Below are 22,454 nucleotides of genomic sequence, written 5' to 3' on the forward strand. Positions count from 1 at the left end.
AGAAATTATAGGGAAGAAAGAATCAGGTTGAGCCCAAAATCTGCAGCACTTTGTGTTATTTGGAAAAATATGCAAACTTAGACAAAGAGGTCAAAAACACTCAACAAAATGTCATACAGCCAAGCATGTGACAGTCATATTGGAATCATCTATCTCTAACCTTCATGCTTAACTAATGATCAGTGACAGTCAAGAAAACACCTCATTCTCCATATACAGTACAACCAAAATAATATTCCCACGCACTATTTACAAAGTATTTTTCCTCCAACATGAAACATGACAGCATTTTAAAGAGAAAGACGTATGGTGTTTACAATATATCATACATGAACGTCAGTCAATAAGCAGATAACCTGGTTTAAATGGGATTCATTTGGATCAAAGCAAGAGATGCAACAATGAGCATCATCTTTGGTGCAAAGGCCAATTCAGAACATCCGTTATTCTATGATGACATCGCCATCACGGCTGAATGCAATTCCACATCTGGAAGTTATGCAATGAATGCATGTTACAAAACTGTTCAGTCCGAAATACCCAATACTTACTTTAGCGTTTTAACCAAAGTCCTCTCAAAAAAAAAAGAAAGAAGAAGAATACATTTGATCAGTCCGAAACACAAATTAAAGACATATGCACATTTTCTTTTCATTCATTGAACTCTTTTTTTTGTTTTTAACGTAAATATAATCCTCAATCCATTCAATCAATCACATTTAGTTACTTACATATAAATCAAATATTTTTTTATTAAGTCGCAGGATCATACAAATATAGATCAATTGATAAACCATCTTGAATCTGTTCTTTCAGGCTGATCATTTACAAAGACCATAACTCAAAAATGTCTGAATGAATCCCCTCCAATTTACAAGGGCTTTTGGGATCATTATATCAAATTCCTATGATTCTCCACACATTGATCAGACTTCAGCAATTGCTTCCATGATCTGATACCAGAAGACAGCCAACTCTTTTTTTTTTCTTTTCTTTTTTTTGTGCTTTATCAATGGCATATTTTCTATTTGGAACAGCACCTCATTTTAACATAGCAGTATAAAGATATATAAATATTTCTGACACTATACTGGAAATTCCTTCCAAAGGAGTCAATCAACATTTTTTTATAACATGAGATCATTGGCAAAAGCTTGGGGACAGATAAGATAACGAGAACAAAATTAACAAATGGTTTAAAATTTTTCAGTGTAAAAGCTATCTTGCATAATAAGTTGAAAAGCATAATGTGCTTCAAACTGAATATCATCCATTATTATTGCTATTACCATGGCTTTGAGCCTCTGCATGCAATGACCCAATGAAGTGAGTTATCAGTGCGTGAATAGCCATCACCAACATCCATCATGGAAAATGTAAAGTGCAGATTTAAAGATGATTGTGTTAACAGTTTCTGAAATGTACACTGCAAAAGTGCACAGTGAAATACGTGCAATTATGTGATCAGACATGCATGCATCCAATCATTTCAATGTGAACATGCAGATGTCATGTGACGCCACACCGCTGCTGAAAATAGTGCACATACCGAGGCTCCGTTTACAAACCATTTACCTTACAGATCTTTGATAGCACATTATGCAAAGCACTTTCTGTGCATGAAGGAAATATTGAGTGGGATTTGTGAATCTATGCGTAACTGATGAAGTTACATGTCATAATTGTGAAATTTTCACCATACATTTCCAAATTTTGTATAAAAAAAAAAAAAGATAATACATAAAATATTGATTTCCATAGGGGTAAAAGTGTTATAATGTGTAAGAGATCATATTTGTCCCTCAGAGTCGGCAATAGTCTCTCACGTTTGCTGATTTGTTATAAGGAGATCAAGTTAAAATAAATTGGCAAAAGTCGTAGTTCTATTATTACATGCTAATTGACTGACTTAAATTGTAACAAAACAAATCTCCCGTTCTTTATCCATAACGTGATACAGAAAATGTGATATTATATCATTGTTAAAAGGTTGTTATATCTTAAACTACTTTTTAGTGAGTTGCACATCCCATTAAAGGCATATTATAAGCCTTTTTATAATAACGGAATTTTAAAAGACCAAAACCGGTAGAATGTCGTCTCATACATCTATAAGGATATTTATAGCTTTAAGATAAGCTCTGTTAGTAAGAATGGTTTCTCTAAAACCTCTCTCATCATCTTTCACTTCCAGATCAGTTGTTTCTGGCCATTGATCTGTATATTTTTCAAAAGGGCCCTGTCTCTACATCACTGGATCCTGTAGTTGATTTCCATGTAGCTTGTTCTGAGTTCTTCTTTCAGAGTTTCTCAGTTTTTGAGTTCCATCTTTAACTCTTGTCATTGCTGTTGTTGTTGTTCCAAAAATATCCTTTTTGAAACGTCTCAGTCTGTCTGAATGTAAAAGTTCCACGTTTGATTGGCTTCTCCCACTGACCACATCGAAATGCTCTCAATATGCGCTTTGCTTACCAACTGTGCGAGTCTGTAGCTTGAGAAATGCAGTCATAGTGAAGTCCAGGAGTAAGGTGGAGGATAACTCCAGATAATGCATGTCAAACCACTGAAAGGAAAAAGACAGAAATGAAAAACGAAAGGATTAAGTCATTGCAACCCACTTTTTTTTTACATAAGACTCTGGGAGAAGAAAAACAGAAGGGTCTGATCAAACTACACTAAGACGTTTCAGAAAGAGTACCTTGTGCATAAGAGACATTTTCTGATGAGATGAGAAGACAAGAAGATGGAAGTGGCAGAGAAAATTGACAAAACATACACATGTAAGACAAATATGATACAATGTTTTACTTCAACCTGATGGCATGCGAATGTATTGAAATGTTATTATGGAAACACAGTCACAGTTCTACCTAACAATTAGAAATGCCTGACGATGCTGACAAAGTATGTGACAACGTCCTGTTGACAAATCTAATTAAAGGTTTGCAATACTCTGTCAACAAGCTGCACTGTGAGCAGACTGGCAGTGATAACTGAGGGTATTTGTATGGACAAAATTCCAACAATTCCATTTCTAATTGCATAATTATGTCTGGGAATATGTTGTACCACCAGTGATCACACATAATCTGCCCACTAAGACACAGAACATATACTCACAACGTAACATGAAAATATGTTACTAGACTAAAGTTTAGACATACTTGACTGAATCGTCTTTCAAGTTTGGGGTCAGGATGATTTTTTTGAAAGAAATTAATACTTGTATTCCACGAGGTTGCATTAAGTTTATCAAAAGTGATAGAAAAGAGTTTTACATTTTTACAAAATATTTCTATTCCAAATAAACACTGTTCTTTTTTAAAAAAAAATGAAAATGTTTCACCCTGACCAACTGAAGTTACCATATCCTACATTCTCATTAGTCTCATGTTCATTGACAGTCTTAGGACAGAGTGACAACAGATGGCTAAACTAACAGCTTAAACCCTTGAGCAAAGACAAATCATAGGCCATTAAAAGTTAAAGGCCTCGCACATATGCTGGTCTCAGTATGCAAACACCCCCTATTGATGATCATAATTAGGCACCACATGACATATAACACATCACCCAACAGCTCAGCAAAAAAAGTAGTAAAAATGGAAATAGCACTAAAATACCTGTTTCCGAGTGACAGCAGGATGTCCCACCCGTCAGAATACTCCTAGGCTTCTCCGACCAACACGAAATGGTGTTACCTCGCCCACAACCACCCCGTCTCCACCAACAACTAGAAAGACAATGTGTGAATTCTACAAATGACCTCTTTCACCTTCCACAAAAAATTATCTTTCAAAGTTTGTATAGTACAGCTTATTCAGCAAAGATAGACCAACAGAATAAACACTAACAAATAACTTGCTCTGGGAAAAATAAAATATACATATGTATTAGATATTAGAATGATCAGTGTTGGGTGTAACATTAAAAGTAATGTGCATTACGTAATCAGATTACTTTTTTGATGTAACGAGTAACACATTGCTTTATAAATGCATTAACATTTGAGTTACTTTTTTTTTTTTTTAAGTATTGCACATTACTTTTCGGTTAAGTTAATTTGCTTTAACATTTTTTAAACTACTGAATTAAAATTCTTCTCCACAACATACAGATAAAAAGTACAAAACATTACTTTTTTACTTTCAATAAAAAAGTTATACACTAACAGTAGGTAATATAACCTGTAATGTTAAGAGATCTTTTGTATAGCATTACGTAGCTCTAGGGGTCAGGAAATATCAGTCAGAATATAATAATATTCGAAATTTGTTTTTAAAAGAAAATGAGGTGTATGTTAACAGGCTATGTTGTTGAAAGCATAACTGAGTTAAAGACTTTCAAAAAAAGTTCTCAGTGAAAAAACACCTGATCAAGTCTCAGCCAGGTGAGAAAAAGTAACGCAAAAGTAGCGCAACACAGTGCTTTCCTTAAAAAGTAACCAAGTAACGTAATTAGTTACTTTAAGGAGTCACGCAATATTGTAAATCACTAATTTAAAATATTAGCGTTCATCAACACTGAGAAGAATGATTTCTGAAGGATCATGTGACACTGAAGACTGGAGAAATTGCTGCTGAAAATTCAGCTGTCATCACAAGAATAAATTACATTTTTAAATATCTTACAATGGAAAACATTTATTTTAAATTGTATAAATTGTCAAATAAATGCAGCCTTTCAAAAACATGTAAAAAAAAATCATAATTATTCCAAACTTTTGACTGGTACAAAACAAATTGACAAAATGAATCAAATGAAATGTGTGCTAAATGAATAATACTCACTTTAGTAAAGTGCAGAGCAGCATTAGTAGGACACTGCCCACCACACATAACACCAGCATGGTGGCCACAGTCTGCTGCCTGTGGTTAGACGCCACCACTGCCAAGAGGTCTGCATGTTCACATCGCATACCCATAAAGCCAGGATGACATCTACACAAACATACACAAGTGTCCATTTTATTATCATTGAAAAAATATGAAAACATGCTCAGCAAAACATGAGTATATTCAATAGATGTCAGAATAATCATTTAATTCCAGAATGAGGAATCTGTCAGTATAATGTTCATAAAATCAATCAAATTAACAAAGTAATTTGGCATTTTGTGGTGAACTACTACATATGGATGTGGACATGGAGCAAACAAATTCCCTGACAACAGGAGGCTTGACAACAACTCAGACACAAGCACCAACCCAGATTTGAATTCTGCTATTGTGCCAAATTTATACACGGAAAAGCAATAAAAGGACAAAACGTGCTTGTCTACACATGGACAAGCTCAATGAACATGCTGTCAGCAAGAATTTATCCAAGTGAGTCAGCAATCAAAATTCATGTCAGACCGCTTAGGCTTTTTCATACTGGCATGACAAATACAATTTTTTTTTTTTTTTTGTATTTCCGATTCTAATCCTACTATTATATAAAAACATATGTTGGTTGAGCAAAAAAGAAAATGGAAAAAAAAAAAATAAATACACATCCGATTTTTTTATTTTTATAAATCCGACCCAAACCACAATCGCAGTATTAGGATTTATGGAAACTGTCATTTTTTTCAATGATCAAGATGCACAACGTTTTATTTCATATACAAAGTGCCATAGTGATGCTGGTGGTGATGGCACTAAATAAAACAGCACACCACCCTTATCCGTTCTCTACACTCTGAGCACTCTGTATGACCTTCTGACAGCACGTTGTTTACAGCTGTTGTAGAACAAAGCCACCACTACATCAACTGATATCCATCCATCCGAAAATTATAAGACTGCTTGAACACACAGATCTGATTTGATTGCTTGAAAACAGACTGTTTTAATGATCAAATTTGGAAAAAAAACTAGTGTGATCATGAGGATTGTTAACAGACTTGGAGAAGTCAGAGTGCAGCTAAATTAAACACAGCAAATTCTTAATATTCAGTCTGAAAAAAATCTCAGGACTTACACACATGCAGGTGTCTCCTCCAGGATGAGAAAGCGGCACGTGCCGTGAAAACAGAAGTGGCTGTGGGTGTCGGGGCAGTCATCGAAGTGAGAGTGGACAGCGGCTGCTATAAATTCTTTAAGAACAAAATAAAGAGAACTTGGGTTTAATGCTAACATTAACGATATCTTGTTTAATAAAAAAAAATAAAGATCTAGGCAAGAATTTCTTAAAAATGTATTTGCAAATGTTTTGCCTGATGACCATTGCCTTGTATCTCAGTTTCTCATAAATTTGTATACAACCTGCAAGATTACTTTACCACTTTAACACAAACAATTTGATCTACTTCAATTAAATACCAGCCTTTGTTATCATCAAAGCTAAAGCAAAATTTGTGATATTTTGTGGAATGCACTGGTGGAAAGAAAAGTAGAAGGGAGAAAAGAAATTACAAGTTCTCAGCCAGGTTACAAATCAGAATGAAATCAAAATCAGAATATTATCTGGAATATCATAGCCCTTTAGTTTCTATTATTTTTCTCAGACTCTATCCTCCCTAAGGCACATATTTGATCTAAAGAGAGTACAAAAGGAGACATGGTGTAAGACAAGAAAGGGCGAGACTTAGCTAGGATTACCGGTCAAGATCTGAGGTGCTTTCTTAAAATGGACAAATTTCCTTCTCTAATCATTGTGAGCTTTGTCTACAGAAGGTATTTACATTGGATGAAAACTGTCTGCTGTATAATGAGTAAAAAAGCAAACTGAAATTGACAATGGATGAAACCTGCTGTATTAGCAGCCCACAATTACCATGTGTGAATTCATTGTAAGAAAAAGTATGATAAAACTGTGTCCACTACTGGAACTCCATGAATTGGGTACAAAATTGGGTCTAAACTGTTTTTAAACAAATAGCCAGAGAAAATAAGTGGTTAAAGTTGTGATGAAATGGAAGCAGCAACAAATATTCTGTATTGTGATGTGCATCCGAGTGAAGCAGATTATTGAAAAAGAAAACAATTTAGGGCTTGGCTTTATCCATTGGCTGTTGATTGGATTTTAAGATGTGGGAGTTGCACTCAAAAATTAATGCGAGCTTTCAACTTTGAAATGGCTGGGTTTAAGCATTAAGACTAAATTATTGGAGAAATCCAGCATGTGTCACCAGAGAGAAGTCTGTCATTTTCACTGGGAAGATCGAGCTAAGCAAAATTAATTAAACATTACAAAGTCAAAATATTACGATATTTTAAAAGTTACTAATTTTGTTTCATAGGTCTCCTACAATAGGTTTACATGCATCCAAAAAACAATTACATTTTCTCATAATATACACTGCATCATCACCTTTTTTCTCACAGTGTCTGAAACGGTTCAATAAACAATTCAGGTCTTTTTAAAACCACTCCTTTCCGAGAGCCTACTCTGCTCTGATTCGTCAGATGGCCCAGTCTGTTGTGATTGGTCAGAAACAAAAAGCCAATTACCATATCTGAATTTCAGCTCTGGAGGCTTCCTCAGAACTTGATTCACAGTAGAGTTGCATTGTTCAGAATAAATCATGAATATATATATATATATATATATTTTTTTTTTTATTGAGATCATGATTCTCCCACGATTCTAAATAGACAACTAAACAAAATAACACCTACTGGTGTAATGATGTAAATGATACAATCTTTATATGAAGTGTCAAGTTAGGAATAAGATTGTGTGGGTCTTTAAATCGAGACTGCGGTTTTTTAATGATTAATCGTGCAGCACTAATACACAGTGTTCCGAACAATAAAGACTGCATCGGTTTTAATTCCATATCAGCCTATCAATTCTAGCTAAGTCCTCATCCTTTTGAAGAGACTGCAAAGTGGATTTGGCTTTGCAGGGCAGAAAACGTGTTTTCTCGACATGTTGACAACTCAAACCAAACTCTTCCAGGCTACAACTACAGTGTTTGAGGCGGGTCAAAGTAGATATTGTTCATGGGCTCCCAATGGCCCTGTCCCAAATGGCACCCTAAGCACTCGCGGTCTTCCTGCGAGTCCGCACTTTCATGACATAACGCCGACATAACTTTCATGACATGACATTTGACTAGGGCTGTCACTTTTGTGAAAAAATCCTGTTCGATTTTTTAGACATAAGTGCTCATTGAATCAATTGTAAAATCGATATTCCATGTCTAAAGACGTTTCCATTTTAAACGCCAAATATAGGCAAATCCACGGACGACTAACAGGCATTAGGACGAACGTAAAGAGGGCGCTTGAGATATTGCACAAGTCAGCAATATTCCTGATGATTTCTTGGCGTGAAGTTTCGTGCACAATGACAAACCGGAGCGCAACATTCTCGAAAAACAATAAGCAGAGTGGACTGCCATAACATCAATGAAAAACATCACTGCAGGCTTCAACATGGCTGTGTTTACCATTAGAAATGTCAAACAAATTTCGCCTACGTAGGCAATTGTAGCCCGAATCTGTATCTGTATGCATGAGACTGTCTGCATACCGGCAGAATTCACAGTTTTGTAGTAAAAAGAGAAACATTATGCAGAAGTATGATTTGCTGTTATGTGTGTTTGTCAGAGCCTGCAGTTGCTGTGTGACGCGCGTTCGCTGCGGGCGTATCGTGACGAGCTGGACGCGCTCCGAGAGAAGGCCGTTAAAATGGATTCCCTATTTTCGTTTTCGAAACTTGCGTTGGTTGGTCCGATCGATTGTGCAATCGATTTTCGATCGTAAAGTGACAGCCCTACATTTGACTGTCGGAGAGAAGTCTGCTGTGGAGCTCGGAACAGTGTGGGCTCTGCAAAAGTGCGCATCGAGGGTGTATATGGACCGCTCGCGAGCACCTTTCTGAAACCTAAAATGACAAATGGGACACCCTATGGTCTCATGGACTTAACGGACACACACGCGGCAGCCATTGTAAGTCCACAAGACCGAAAGTGCATATGAAGTGTGCCATTTGGGACAGGACCAATGGAGACCATAGGCTGGCATTATGGGAATTTGTTACAAACCTACGTAGATTTGAGCAGGAAGTAAGACTGGAATTGCTGACGACACATTTCAGGCTATTTGGAATCCTCATTCAGGCATATATATTTCAGACCTTTGAAGCCAAAAAAGAGCTGAGCAAAAAGGAAAGAGCAGACAGAACATACTTCTGACACGTGTAGTAGTAGTGGTTGTCGTTGAGCTGCTGGTGGTTGTTGTGGTAGAGGTGGTAGTTGTTGTTGTGGTGGTTGCAATGGTCGTTGTTGAGGTAGAATTCTCTTGTACCTGCCCATATGTGAAAAGGGAGCCTACAAATCAAATACAACAAGCACATATTCAAAATCAATAGCACTACAATGAAACAGTAGCATTGTTGAGGACAGCTAAGTAGGTGTTCAAAACCTTTTAAATATCCCTTCTACTGACTCGCAGTTAAATCTAGTTTTGTAAACCTCTTACCCAAATGTGAAAATGAGGATCCAATAGAGTCAAAAAACACCAGACTCATAACCGTTACAGCAATGAGAAAACAGCGGAGCAACAGCATCACACACAAGAGAGAAAAAGGCTTGAGTGGCGTCTAGCACAAATGAGAAATAGCTACTTAAAGCCCACTTACTTTAGACTCAGAGAACAATTAAAATACCCTGGAACAATAGTGGGAGTTTCTGACTTCTGACCTTCAAACTATTTTGAGAACAGCTACAGCGAATGACTGGGTTAAGATAAATTAAAGTGGATTTGTGAAGCGGATTTCTCCACATACAAAAGACTACCTGATTTGCTGTGGTGCTCACATTACACAACAAGGTTTATTTGCATCTGTTGCCTGACACAATGCTGATGAGGTGGACAAACTACAAGACATTTTGTCAAGAGGCAGTCCCGACCAACAGTGGAAAAAATGTTTTCTCACATAAATTCGAGCAAGTGTTTGCGAGATTTTTCCGTTGATACCATCTGCACTGTGATTGGCTGGATTAGTTCCACCTGGTCGTTTCACCGCACACAGTAAAAGATCACATGGCGATAATATCAAATGTCACCACGTCTGTGACTGTTCGACAGGCTCTGATCACATCGCTGACCTGCTCATATTTAATGAGCACTGGCGACTGCAACGAGCACCGATTTGGCCGCGATCCTGGGGTTTTGTCACAAACCTTGGAAATCTGTCTATGACAGCAAAATCCAGCCAAAAGTAGTGTAGTGTGAGCGTGCCTTAAGATGATGCCAGAAGAATCTTTGTCATGCTGTGCCTAATGCACTCTTATATTTACCGAAAATGACAACCACCAAAAATCCCAAAGTTTATCGCTCTGTTTTAAAAGTTCCCTAGAAAGAAGGTTAAGGCATCATAGGTGCATAGAATCGCATTTGCGATGAGCTCAGATCTTGGCAGTTGAGTCAAGAAAATGTTGATTATAAATAAACTTATTTCATTCAATGCTTATTAGAGTATTGTCCATTAGCTTAGCAACATGTTAACACCAAACTACTGAAAATTAGTTGAGCAACTCTTGTGAAGAGCTATTTGTGTGGAGCTATTCATTCATAATGGTTCATGAGATTTATTATTATCAAATTGAATCTGTATATCATGTCTAATTAAGGATTTTTTTATATTGACAGCCCTACAAAACAAAAGCCCAATGCAAACTGATTCACATGCCATCTGCATCTGTAAATACAAATTTCAATATGTCCAGATTTGAACAGTATGTCTAATGTTCATTGTTGTGCCACTAAAATGGTTTGGAAGAGAGTCTGGGACCTCAAGGCATGTTCACATTCTGTGTGCACAGGGACTGAAAATTCCTGTTAAATGAGAGGGCAATACGTTTCATTGAACTGGAAAACTCCTTAGAAAAGCTCTTCTGGTTACAATAATGCTTTAGTGTTAATATCCCATGCCATGTTAATATTTATATGCATCAAGCAAACAGGAAGTGGTTCACAAAATACATTGATAAATTGACATTGATAAATTTTAAATTAAACTCTTGTCAGAGCCGTGTTACTTTGGACATATATTACCTGCATGTAAACAGAAAATAAAATAAGGTAAATAAAAATACATTTAAAAATAAAATAAAATAAGGAAATTCATCACTGTGCGCATTTCTTTCTTTTGTGGAACACAAAAGAAGATATTTTAAAGAACGTTAGTAACCAAACAGTTTTGAAGACCATTGATTTCAATTTTATGGACAAAAGAACACCGAGACTTTTCTCAAAATATCGACTTTTATGTTCCACAAAAGATAGAAAGTCATACAGATTTGGAACAACATGAGGGTGAGTAAATAATGACATAATTCAAATTAAAATTAAATGAGTGAACTAGGTGTTTAAGTTAAGAAAACAAGGGTGTTCCCAAATTACAAAAACTGCCATTCCTTATCTATCGGTGTACCAAAATCACTTTCTGAGATAATGGGACCTGATATATGTCTTCGAAAAATCAAATAGCTGCTACTAGTACAACCATCAATAAAATGAGTTACTTTATGGGGCATCAGGCAGGTTTATGAATGCCATGATGTACTACATATAAATATTTGCTTACTATTTAAAGCACAGAAAGCAAAAACACACATGATGTCCTGGAGATTTTTAATTTATTTCATAAAACTTGACTGACTTTCTCTCACTGAAACTGCTTGCCGAGTTAGAAACGTGCCTTCGTAGGGACAAAGCCATAAAGGATGGACACTAAAGAATGGCTCTATATTTAAACTAGCCTAAGCCCTGTTAACCTTGTTAATGACAAGAGCAAGACTACTGAGCCAAAGAAGCTGCTGGACAAAAAAAGGAGAGCAAGCCACTGCTTCTTCCACGTCTTGGTAAACACTGACAGCACATTTTGCATGCTATCAAGCTGAAAAGCTGCACAACAAAGCAGAATAATTATATGTTGGACACCCAAGTTCTTCAATACTAATGATGTGACTGAACAGCAGGTGTCAGGAGAAAGGTGGACCCCTCTAAATGCGTTTAATATTGAAGAATTGTCAAATCATGATAAAACTATATAAAACACTACTGGAAAATCACATGTACATCAATAAAATAAGTTTAAAAGTTTCATTCATAGCTCACATCTTTAATTCAACCTCTGAATCAAAAAGATTCTAATAGTTTGAGTAAGCTTAAATCCACTTGAGGCATTAGCATTTAAAATGTGGCAACATCCAATAATCATTTTCTTGTAAAGGACACGATTTCAAATAATTCTAATATTTGCTTAATTGACGTATTATTTACATTTCAAAGTTATCTAATAAAAATAATGTCTGAACACAACATCAAATACATTTACTCACCGGTGAGAAGAAATACTGTATCCCAAAAAGCACGATACATCATTATAAGGCGTTTATGTATGTGATTTGTTGGTGAAGGATTCGAGGCGTCGTCTCTTATATTAAAACAATTATCTTTGCCAACATAGATGAAGTCACGCGCCTATATTCTTGAGATTGGCTAATATTGTTAATATTCCGTCACAGTGGTCAGAAATATGACTGCCATAGTAAAACTGTGTTCGTCTTTCTTCATAGTTTCATGTAGCCTACTCAACACAATTACGGCATGCGTCAATCCAGGTATTTTGAACTTGACGTCAAACTCCGTCTTACCGCTGATATAGAAACGCTAACTTTTTTCTTATTCACTATGATGATAAAGATCAGTGGTAAAACATTGTTAAACTACAGAATTACTTTATAAATTACTCATAGCGCAGGACCCTCTCCACACCCAAGTTGACATCCTTCTGTTGTGCGAGCGTGCGTGAGTGTGCGTGCGCGCGAGCGTGAGCTAAAGAGAGCAGTGCATTGCTGGAAACCGCGAGTGTCGGAGCACAATTTGTTTAAACGTCTATTAACAATTTTTTTTTCGCAATGAGTCATTTAATAATACGTTTTCAGCTTTCATTTTATAAGCACGCATATTTTATTGTGGACATTGATTTTCAGAACTATCCTGCATAGTGAAGTGAATAAAGTTTTAAGTTTATTGTTAAACGTTTACTGTGTTTGAAAAAAGAGTGATATGCAGTTTTTATTATTAGTGTCAGATTATTGTCGGTAGCAGATTCCTGGTTACACTGACCTGGCTACCTCTTATCTATTGTAAAGTTTACCTTTACATGTGTGAGATGTGGCGTACTGTTTCCAATCCACTCCCACGGGTAGCTATTTCTTTACCTGGTTAAATATATTTCCTCAAGATTAGATTGAAAACAAAATTAGAACATAGTACATACTGGGACACTCAAAAAATGTGGTTATGTTTAAAATAAATTAATTAGAAAATTTCTCTAAATGTTATATGACATTTTTGTGCGTTTTCTAATTCATAATTTGGTTGATGAAATAAATTCATCTTTGAATGAAATCTTTGAAATAAATTCTTTGTGAAGCTGAAGTTTTGTCCAGGTTTTGGGTCAGACAGTTATGCATTTATTTGCGTTACCTATTCTACCTAAATAGAAGAGTTTATTTGCGTTACTTAACTAGAAGTTGATACAAAAATATAAGCTAATTTATTTCATAGGTCAACCAAAAACCAAGCCTTTACTTTATTGTAAAAGTTTCAGAAGGGTGCAAACGTCAAGAGTGCAAAATTATAATTATGTTATGTTATGTTGCCCTCTAGTGGAATAAATGGATAAGCTCAATATTGTTTCAAATCTTGCTATTAAATGCTTCGATTCCATTAATATGACATAGTAGGCCTATGCTGACTGAATGTAAAACAAGCTAAAAGCTATTTTTTTATATCTAAAATAAAATAAAATAAAATAATACTTATAAGTACAAATTCAGTAACACAGTACAGTTTTATATAAATTCCGATAGGTGGAGTTGAACTACGTTGATCTCATTTTACATGGACACACAATGCCAAAGTGTTTGTAAGGAGCAGGTGCCTTTTTAATTCAACAGAAGTTCTCAAGAGGATTCGAAAATCATTGTTTTATCTAGTTAAGAGGGTGGTTAGGTAAACTTTATAAATTGTGAGGATCGTGACTGACCATTCTGAAGTTTCTTATTGGCTGTAACATTTGAAGACGTGTGTCATTGTGTCTTTCTACGCACCTTTCTCGGAGCACCAATATCTAATTTAATGGCGAGCACAGAATAAACTGACAATATTCTCTATTCTTGGATTTTTTTAACCTCTGGATTATTTTCTCCAGGCAAATCATTATAGCACATGCAAGAAGAAGACATCATGAGTACAAAGGAGAAGAAGGTACGATTATTTCCTATTGCTGGAGTTCTTTTCCATTACTCAGATTATTTTTTTAAACGACTCAATAATTTGTAAGTTTTACTGTAAAGTCTTGTGTAACCGTCACTATATTGATGTATTATAAAAATAAAAATTTAAAGTCAATTAAAAAAAAATTGTTAAGCACATTTTAAATCCCTTCAATGGGGCAATAGTAATACAACAGCATATGATGGCACATTTGGAGAATATATGTTGAATTTAATTGCAATTTAATTTAGTAATTTAAGTTGATTTGTTTGTTTTGTTGCCTAGATATGCCTTAAAATAACATCATAGTTATCTTTTCTAATCAGGGTCATATGTACACTTTGGCATTAATGGTGACCTCTGCTGCTATTGGGGGAACACTACAATATGGATACAACCTGGCCATAATGAATGCACCGACTGTTGTAAGGAACAGAGTTTCATCGGGTTTGTGTGAAAGAGGAGATATAGTTGCATTTATTTTTGCCATATTATTTGTCTGTGTGTATATGTTAAGGCTAATTACAAGTTTTGTGTTCTGTGTTCCTTCCTGCAGTTCATTCAAAAGTTTGTCAATGAGACATTTCAGGAGCGATGGGGAATACAGTTGGGGGTTTATGAGGTCACACTGATATGGACCTTTATAGTTTCTATTTTCTCATTGGGCGGCTTTACTGGGGCCTTGATAGCAGGGCCAATGTCTGTCCGTTTCGGGAGGTACATCACTTCTGTCTCTATCTTGTTGTATCTATCTTGTCACAGTTTACATGTTTCTCATGTTTCTTACCAATTGTTTTAATTAAAATGTGTGAATTTTAAGTAAGAAATCATTCTTTATAGTTTGCCCTGTTATGTTCTTTTTTTCCAAGGAAGAAGACTATGTTGCTGAACAATGTGTTCCTCTTCTCAAGTTCACTGCTTGCATTGCTGAGCCGAACGGCAAAGTCATTTGAGATGATTATCATCTCCAGATTTTTGGTTGGCATAAATGCAGGTACTGTCTATATATATTTTACCTGTAAATGTGATTATCAATAATGGGCCCTTTATATTTTGAGATTGAGATTGCTAGTTTCTTCCTGGTATCATTCTAAACCATCCATCCTCTCTATTTATATTCAGGCATCAGTATGAACGTACAACCCATGTATTTTGGTGAAAGTGCACCGAAGCACTTACGAGGAGCTGTGTCTCTGTCCTCTGCTGTCTTCACTTCATTTGGACTGGTGTTGGGACAGGTGGTCAGTCTGAGGTACGTTACATATTTGATGCAGTATGAAGCAGTTAGCGAGAGTGTTTACCATTTCCTTGTGTGATGTAAAATAAATTATTTCATGAGTACTTTATGAGGTGCATTTAAAATGGTTATTTTGTTATTTTTATGTCCGAATTAAATAGATTATCATGACTGAAATGACTGATTTTAAAATGCTTGTCTTTGTTCAGGGAGGTGTTGGGTAGTGAGCCGTGTTGGCAGTACTTATTGGCCAGTAATGCTATCCCAGGCTTCATCCAACTCCTCACCTTGCCTTGGTTTCCAGAAAGTCCCCGCTACCTCCTCATTGACTGTGGGGACAAAGAGGCCTGCCTAATGTGTATGAGTCTTATGCATGGTGCAGTTGTATATTTCAATACGCTCTCCAATACAGAGGATGATAGCCTCACTTAACCCTACACAATTAACATTACATGCTGTTCACTTTTAAAGGACACCCACTTTATTGAAAAAAGCAGTAAAATATGTTAGAATATGTTAGAAAGGTCATAATGATTTGGTACGACATGAGGGCGAGCATTGTTGGGAAAAGTAACTTTTATAAGTAATGTGTTGCAATATTGCGTTACAATGTTACTCACCTGGACTGGGCTTGATTGTTTGTGTTTTAATAACAAACAAAAAAGGTTATACTTTTGGCAAATGTAAGACCCTTTCACACCAAATGTGAAATAAAAAAGCCTCAGGCTAAAGGAAATGCAAATTCACACCTTTACATTACAGGGCACAACTCAAACAAACCTTTCAGCTGTGCTGCCATTCTGGAACGCAGAAAAATAGGACGCAAGAGAAGAAAGTTCAACACTCTTACATCAGCAATTTTAAAAAAGAAACACAAATGTGATATTTTTGCTCATATGGATCATTGAAGGTTAGCAGGAAAGATTTGTGTTTTTTAACACATTTAATTATTGCAGGTTTGCGTAATATTCGGAGTTTGCATTTCCCTGTTTTTATTCATTTTGAGGAATACTGAATCTGTTTTTGTGCAAGTGAGATGAGTAAATGCATGCTCACATTTAGTCGAGAACTACAATATTTATCATGTTTACACAGCGCACACAACGCCTCTGCACCTTATTCACGATTTCTCTCAAAATGAGGACCGGAGAGCAGTCAATAATGGGAAAACAAAGTAACCTGTATTACTTAAAGTAAATATATATTAAAAAGTACATTTAAAAGTAATGCGTTATCTGATTACGTAACTCACGTTACTTGTAATCGGTTACCCCCAACACTGAGGGCGAGTAAATGCTGACAAATTGTTCATTTTTGTGTGAACTATCCTAAAATCGCCTAGTTGTCCACTTATGTTCGCGATTGTGCTGCATTCACTCACATAAATAAATGTTTCATATATTTACGGAAGAAAATTTACAAAATATCTTCATGGAACATGATCTTTACTTAATATCCTAATGACTTTTGGCATAAAAGAAAAATCGATCATTTTGACCCATACAATGTCTTGTTGGCTATTGCCACAAATATACCCGTGCGACTTGTGACTGGTTTTGTCATCCATACTCATGATTATATACATTAATCATGCTTGTTCCACAGCACTGCGGCGTTTGCGTGGCTGTGAGGTGCAGAGAGACGAGCTGGATGAGATTCTGCAGGAACAGAATGAAACCAAGGGAGAACGTGCCAAACAGCCATGGGAGCTCTTCACGGACCGCAGCGTTCGCTGGCAGCTCATCTCTGTGGCAGTCTTGAGCAGTGCCATGCAACTGTGCGGTAATGACACAGTAAGACCCTGCCTCTGTCTAATCCTGTGCTGTTATATCTTTGCCTTTCAGTTGGAAGTTCAAGTGTAACTGGATTGCCGGTGCATTGCTTCATAATCTGAACGTTGACCAAAGAAAACACACCTAGCTGTTCATGAGAATGAATGCAGGCTTAATGTTAATATTTGAAAGAATATGTACAGAGTCTTCATGCTTCCGGGGGTAAAAATGCATGCAAACAGACTCACACAAAGCAGTTAGCAGAAGTCAGAATAGGTCATGTCCCCATCATATTTAATAAAATATCAATCTCACTGTATTTACACCGTTCAAAAGTTTCGGGTCAGTACGATTTTTTAAAATAAATTATTTATTCAGCAAGCATGCATTAAATGAATCAAAATTGACAGTAAAGACTTTTACGTTATTATAAAAATTATGTTATTTTGCTTTTCATTTGAACTTTCTAATTATCAAAGAATCCTGAAAAAAATGTATCATGGTTTCCACAAAAATATTAGGCAGCACAACTGTTTTCAACATTGATAATAAGAAATGTTTCTTGAGCAGATTCAGCATTTTTGAATGATTTCTGAAGGATCATGTGACACTGAAGACTGGAGGAATGATGCTGAAATTTCAACTTTGCATCACAGGAATAAATTACATTCAAAAATATATTAAAATAAAATGCAGCCTTGGTGAGCATAAGAGACTTTTCAGAAACTTTTAAAAATCACTTCTGATATTGTGATTAAAGAAAAAAAAAATTAACCAGAGAATTCAACATTTGTGATTAATTTGTAGAATACCTTTGAAAAACACGTTTGAATCTTTTTCTGTTCACTGAGGAACTGAATAAGCAAATGACTGATTGACCTGCCTTGTGTACAGCTTTTGTAAAATCTCTCCTGTGCCCAGCACTTCTTACTTACATAACTAGAAATGATTTCAGAAGGATTTCAAGTGTTAGTGCTGGTGTGTTTGGGTTTTATTTTTTGTTTTTGTTTTTTTGCATACTCAGAAATTCAAAAGATTAAAGGCCTTTTTCTTTAATTCCTCAGATTTACTTCTATGCATCATATGTGTTCCAAGAAGCGGGAATATCTGCAGGACAGATCCAGTATGTGACCATTGGCACTGGGATGTGTGAATTCACAGCTTGCATTATGTGTGTAAGTCTTCATTTCATTTGTTATCAATTATCAACAATCCTTTGACCCACTTGCATAGTGCAAGTGAATTAATTTGTCCAAAATGTTTGGCTGATCATTCAGGGCTAGACTAGTCTCTTTTGCTAAGAAATAATTTCTTTGGAGGACCAAGGTTACCACTTTTAATAGCGTAAGTGTATTTCTGTTAGAATGACATGGCTACACATTAATAAATATGTGTGTGTGTGTGTGTGTGTGTGTGTGTTTAGAACCTATTGATAGAGAGGTTGGGTAGGAAGCTGATGTTGATGGGTGGCTATGTTCTCATGGCAGGATGGGCTGTAGTCTTCACTGTGGCTCTTTCACTTGAGGTGTGTATTATTAAATGTTGTATGACCCCTTTACCCTTTACCAGCACACACATAGTCGCATGGAAGGTTATATACACGTATGCATGCTCAGAAACTATAAACTGCATTTGTAGTGTATACTTCTGAAGTTGACCTTTGAGAGTCCTCATGTAATGTCTAAACTTAAAGTGGACACATAATGTCCAACTTCAGTAATCTAGAGTGTTCAACAGAATGGACGTCATGTTGTCATCGGTTAAATATGAGCGGCTTAGTATCTTATGCTCAACAAGTCTGTATTTTGTATCTTTGTTTAAAAATAACCATTAATATTGTGAAATATTATTACAATTTAAAATAAATCTATATTTTAATATGGCAAAGTCGAATTTTCAGCAGCCATTACTCCAATCTTCTAAATGGTCGTGTAATCAAATAACAGTTATGTTTTGATTTGACCTTCCTCCCAATAGAATATTGTTACCTGGATGCCTTACATGAGCATGACCTGCATCTTCACCTACATTCTCAGCTTTGGCATGGGACCAGGTAGGGCAGTGCATGCATTACTTTAGCAGGGAACCTACATACGTGTTTCACATTATTTTTGTGACAAGAAAACATCCCTACAACTTCTGAAAGTGAACAGCAGTGTTTTACTGTGGCATAAGAGCATAAGCCTACATTAGTTTATTTAACATCAGAAACTGAATAATCAAATGTAAAAATAAAACACTGCTTAGTTTTCACTGTAGGAATTAAATATATACTGATTCTTATTAAAGCTACAAAAGTTATTCAGCCAAGAGCAGTGAGTGATTTTCTCTTTGTCTTTTGTTCATGACCACAGTTATCGCAAGTCATTGCGATATGCATATCGCGTTATACATTTGCAATATTTCGATATATTGTGCAGCCCTGGTTTATATAATGTAACCAATTCCATAGTGTTATTTCATACAATGTGTTTTTTTCTTCATATGGTAGCTGGGGTGACTGGAATCCTTCCAACGGAGATTTTTAACCAGACAGCACGTCCTGCCGCCTACATGACTGCTGGCTCTCTAATGTGGCTGAACCTCTTCATGATCGGGATGATCTTCCCTTTCCTTGTGGTGAGAGAATAACAGACTCATTTATTGTTCATGGCAAAAATGACTTCTTTATTAGTTATTAATATCTGTTCACTCATTTTAAGTATAGTTCAAAATAAGTTTTTAAAAAAACTGCCAGTGCATTAAGATAAAAGACAACACATTCTCTGAATACAAGTCTTAAAGGGACAGTTCAACCAAAATTAAAAATTCTCTCATCATTTGCTAACCCTCATGCCATCTCCAATGCATATGACTTTATTTTATTTCAGATAAACACAAACAAAGATTTTTAGAAAAATAATCAATCAATCAATCAAACAAATACACTCACCTAAAGGATTATTAGGAACACCATACTAATACTGTGTTTGACCCCCTTTCGCCTTCAGAACTGCCTTAATTCTACGTGGCATTGATTCAACAAGGTGCTGAAAGCATTCTTTAGAAACGTTGGCCCATATTGATAGGATAGCATCTTGCAGTTGATGGAGATTTGTGGGATGCACATCCAGGGCACGAAGCTCCCGTTCCACCACATCCCAAAGATGCTCTATTGGGTTGAGATCTGGTGACTGTGGGGGCCATTTTAGTACAGTGAACTCATTATCATATTCAAGAAACCAATTTGAAATAATTCGAGCTTTGTGACATGGTGCATTATCCTGCTGGAAGTAGCCATCAGAGGATGGGTACATGGTGGTCATAAAGGGATGGACATGGTCAGAAACAATGCTCAGGTAGGCCGTGGCATTTAAACGATGCCCAGTTGGCACTAAGGGGCCTAAAGTGTGCCAAGAAAACATCCCCCACACCATTACACCACCACCACCAGCCTGCACAGTGGTAACAAGGCATGATGGATCCATGTTCTCATTCTGTTTACGCCAAATTCTGACTCTACCATCTGAATGTCTCAACAGAAATCGAGACTCATCAGACCAGGCAACATTTTTCCAGTCTTCAACTGTCCAATTTTGGTGAGCTCGTGCAAATTGTAGCCTCTTTTTCCTATTTGTAGTGGAGATGAGTGGTACCCGGTGGGGTCTTCTGCTGTTGTAGCCCATCCGCCTCAAGGTTGTGCATGTTGTGGCTTCACAAATGCTTTGCTGCATACCTCGTTGTAACGAGTGGTTATTTCAGTCAAAGTTGCTCTTCTATCAGCTTGAATCAGTCGGCCCATTCTCCTCTGACCTCTAGCATCAACAAGGCATTTTCGCCCACAGGACTGCCGCATACTGGATGGTTTTCCCTTTTCACACCATTCTTTGTAAACCCTAGAAATGGTTGTGCGTGAAAATCCCAGTAACTGAGCAGATTGTGAAATACTCAGACCGGCCCGTCTGGCACCAACAACCATGCCACGCTCAAAATTGCTTAAATCACCTTTCTTTCCCATTCTGACATTCAGTTTGGAGTTCAGGAGATTGTCTTGACCAGGACCACACCCCTAAATGCATTGAAGTAACTGCCATGTGATTGGTTGATTAGATAATTGCATTAATGAGAAATTGAACAGGTGTTCCTAATAATCCTTTAGGTGAGTGTATAATGTCATTGAATGGATGCTGCTTGGTTGACGTTTGAAAAACCACACCCGAGACGAGACGTCAATCCATAGGACCTGTGGATGAATCCATGTCCTCTGAAGCGAAACGATAGGTGTGTGTAAAAAATCATTGCTTCTGGTCTACTGTGATATGAGCGTTCATGAGAAGGAGGGGTGGCGTGACATAAGAGCGTTAAGAAGCTCGCACAAAAAATGGCGGTCATCCATGTTACTTGCGCAAACTTCACAACTCACTTCACGTTCCTCTCGTGATCGCTTGTATGACAGTAGACCTGAAGAATTGATTTATAGTTAAAAAAGTTCAAAATAGTAGTATTTTTCGTACACACAACTATCGTTTAAATCTTTGTTTGTGTTTATCTGAAGAAAGAAAGATACATACATTGTCAATGGCATGAGGGTGAGTAAAACATTACTGGGTCAACTGTCCCTTTAATGCCTAATATGTTGTTAAGTAAATGTATCACGTTTCAAGAATTTGTAGATACCGGTTAGGAATAGTATTTCTTCTTTTTATGAATGCCCTCTTTGTGTTTTTGCAGAAAAGTTTGGGACATTATTGCTTTGTGCCATTTGGGGCTGTATGCCTCCTGACTGCTTCATTTATTTGGATGGTTCTACCTGAAACCAAGGGAAAGACCCTAGCAATGATCACTAAAGAGTTTTACAGACTCAACTACCGTGGACACGGCAAAATGGATCCAGAAGTAATTCAAGCCCAGTACCAACTAGGGGAAGTCCTTCACTGCACTGACTTATAGTGTGGTAAACATTCTCATCAACTAAATTAATATTTTTAGAAATATATCTTTGAAATAATGCCTGAATTGTTCATTCATGTCACAGTGAGTTTACATCTTGTCATGTTCTTTTTTACATGCATTACTTGCTGAATAAATATTTTCTTCATCACTAAACCGACTTGAATTACTTATTTGATTAATCCATTAATAATGCATTACTGTCTCACATTACTGAGATAGATATTAGATATTGCCAACCATAGACCTAACTGCTCTAGAAATTAAGAAAAGATGTTCCCTAGCTTCCTT

At 36.4% G+C, this 22,454-nt stretch overlaps 2 protein-coding genes across 4 annotated transcripts; one reads left to right on the forward strand and one right to left on the reverse strand.

Annotated features, from left to right (window-relative positions):
• Positions 1-734: 734 nt before the first annotated feature.
• tgfa (transforming growth factor, alpha) lies at positions 735-12,757 on the reverse strand. 3 transcript variants are annotated; one of them, XM_084129206.1, is made up of 7 exons: positions 12,281-12,751; positions 9,122-9,262; positions 5,965-6,079; positions 4,791-4,940; positions 3,624-3,733; positions 2,699-2,719; positions 1,002-2,563 (listed from the first exon to the last, which is right to left on the reverse strand). In XM_084129206.1, the coding sequence occupies exons 1-7, from the start codon at positions 12,321-12,323 to the stop codon at positions 2,556-2,558; spliced, it is 588 nt and encodes a 195-aa protein (XP_083985332.1). In that variant the 5' UTR covers positions 12,324-12,751; the 3' UTR covers positions 1,002-2,555. The 3 variants fall into 3 exon arrangements, with proteins under 3 accessions (XP_083985333.1, XP_083985332.1, XP_083985331.1); XM_084129207.1 differs by lacking the exon at positions 2,699-2,719 and having other exon boundaries at positions 735-2,563; positions 12,281-12,757; XM_084129205.1 differs by lacking the exons at positions 2,699-2,719; positions 12,281-12,751 and adding an exon at positions 9,414-9,518.
• A 1,099-nt stretch (positions 12,758-13,856) lies between these two features.
• slc2a11a (solute carrier family 2 member 11a) lies at positions 13,857-22,316 on the forward strand. The gene is made up of 12 exons (XM_084129189.1): positions 13,857-14,216; positions 14,552-14,650; positions 14,782-14,942; positions 15,095-15,219; positions 15,348-15,477; positions 15,672-15,820; positions 17,068-17,255; positions 18,299-18,409; positions 18,658-18,759; positions 19,212-19,287; positions 19,726-19,853; positions 21,945-22,316. Exons 1-12 carry the CDS (start codon positions 14,178-14,180, stop codon positions 22,161-22,163), a joined length of 1,527 nt encoding a protein of 508 aa, XP_083985315.1. The 5' UTR covers positions 13,857-14,177; the 3' UTR covers positions 22,164-22,316.
• The last annotated feature ends 138 nt before the right edge of the window (positions 22,317-22,454 follow it).

The sequence above is a fragment of the Abramis brama genome (genome assembly GCF_963993115.1).
Source record: "Abramis brama genome assembly, chromosome: 11".
Lineage (NCBI taxonomy): Eukaryota > Metazoa > Chordata > Actinopteri > Cypriniformes > Leuciscidae > Abramis > Abramis brama.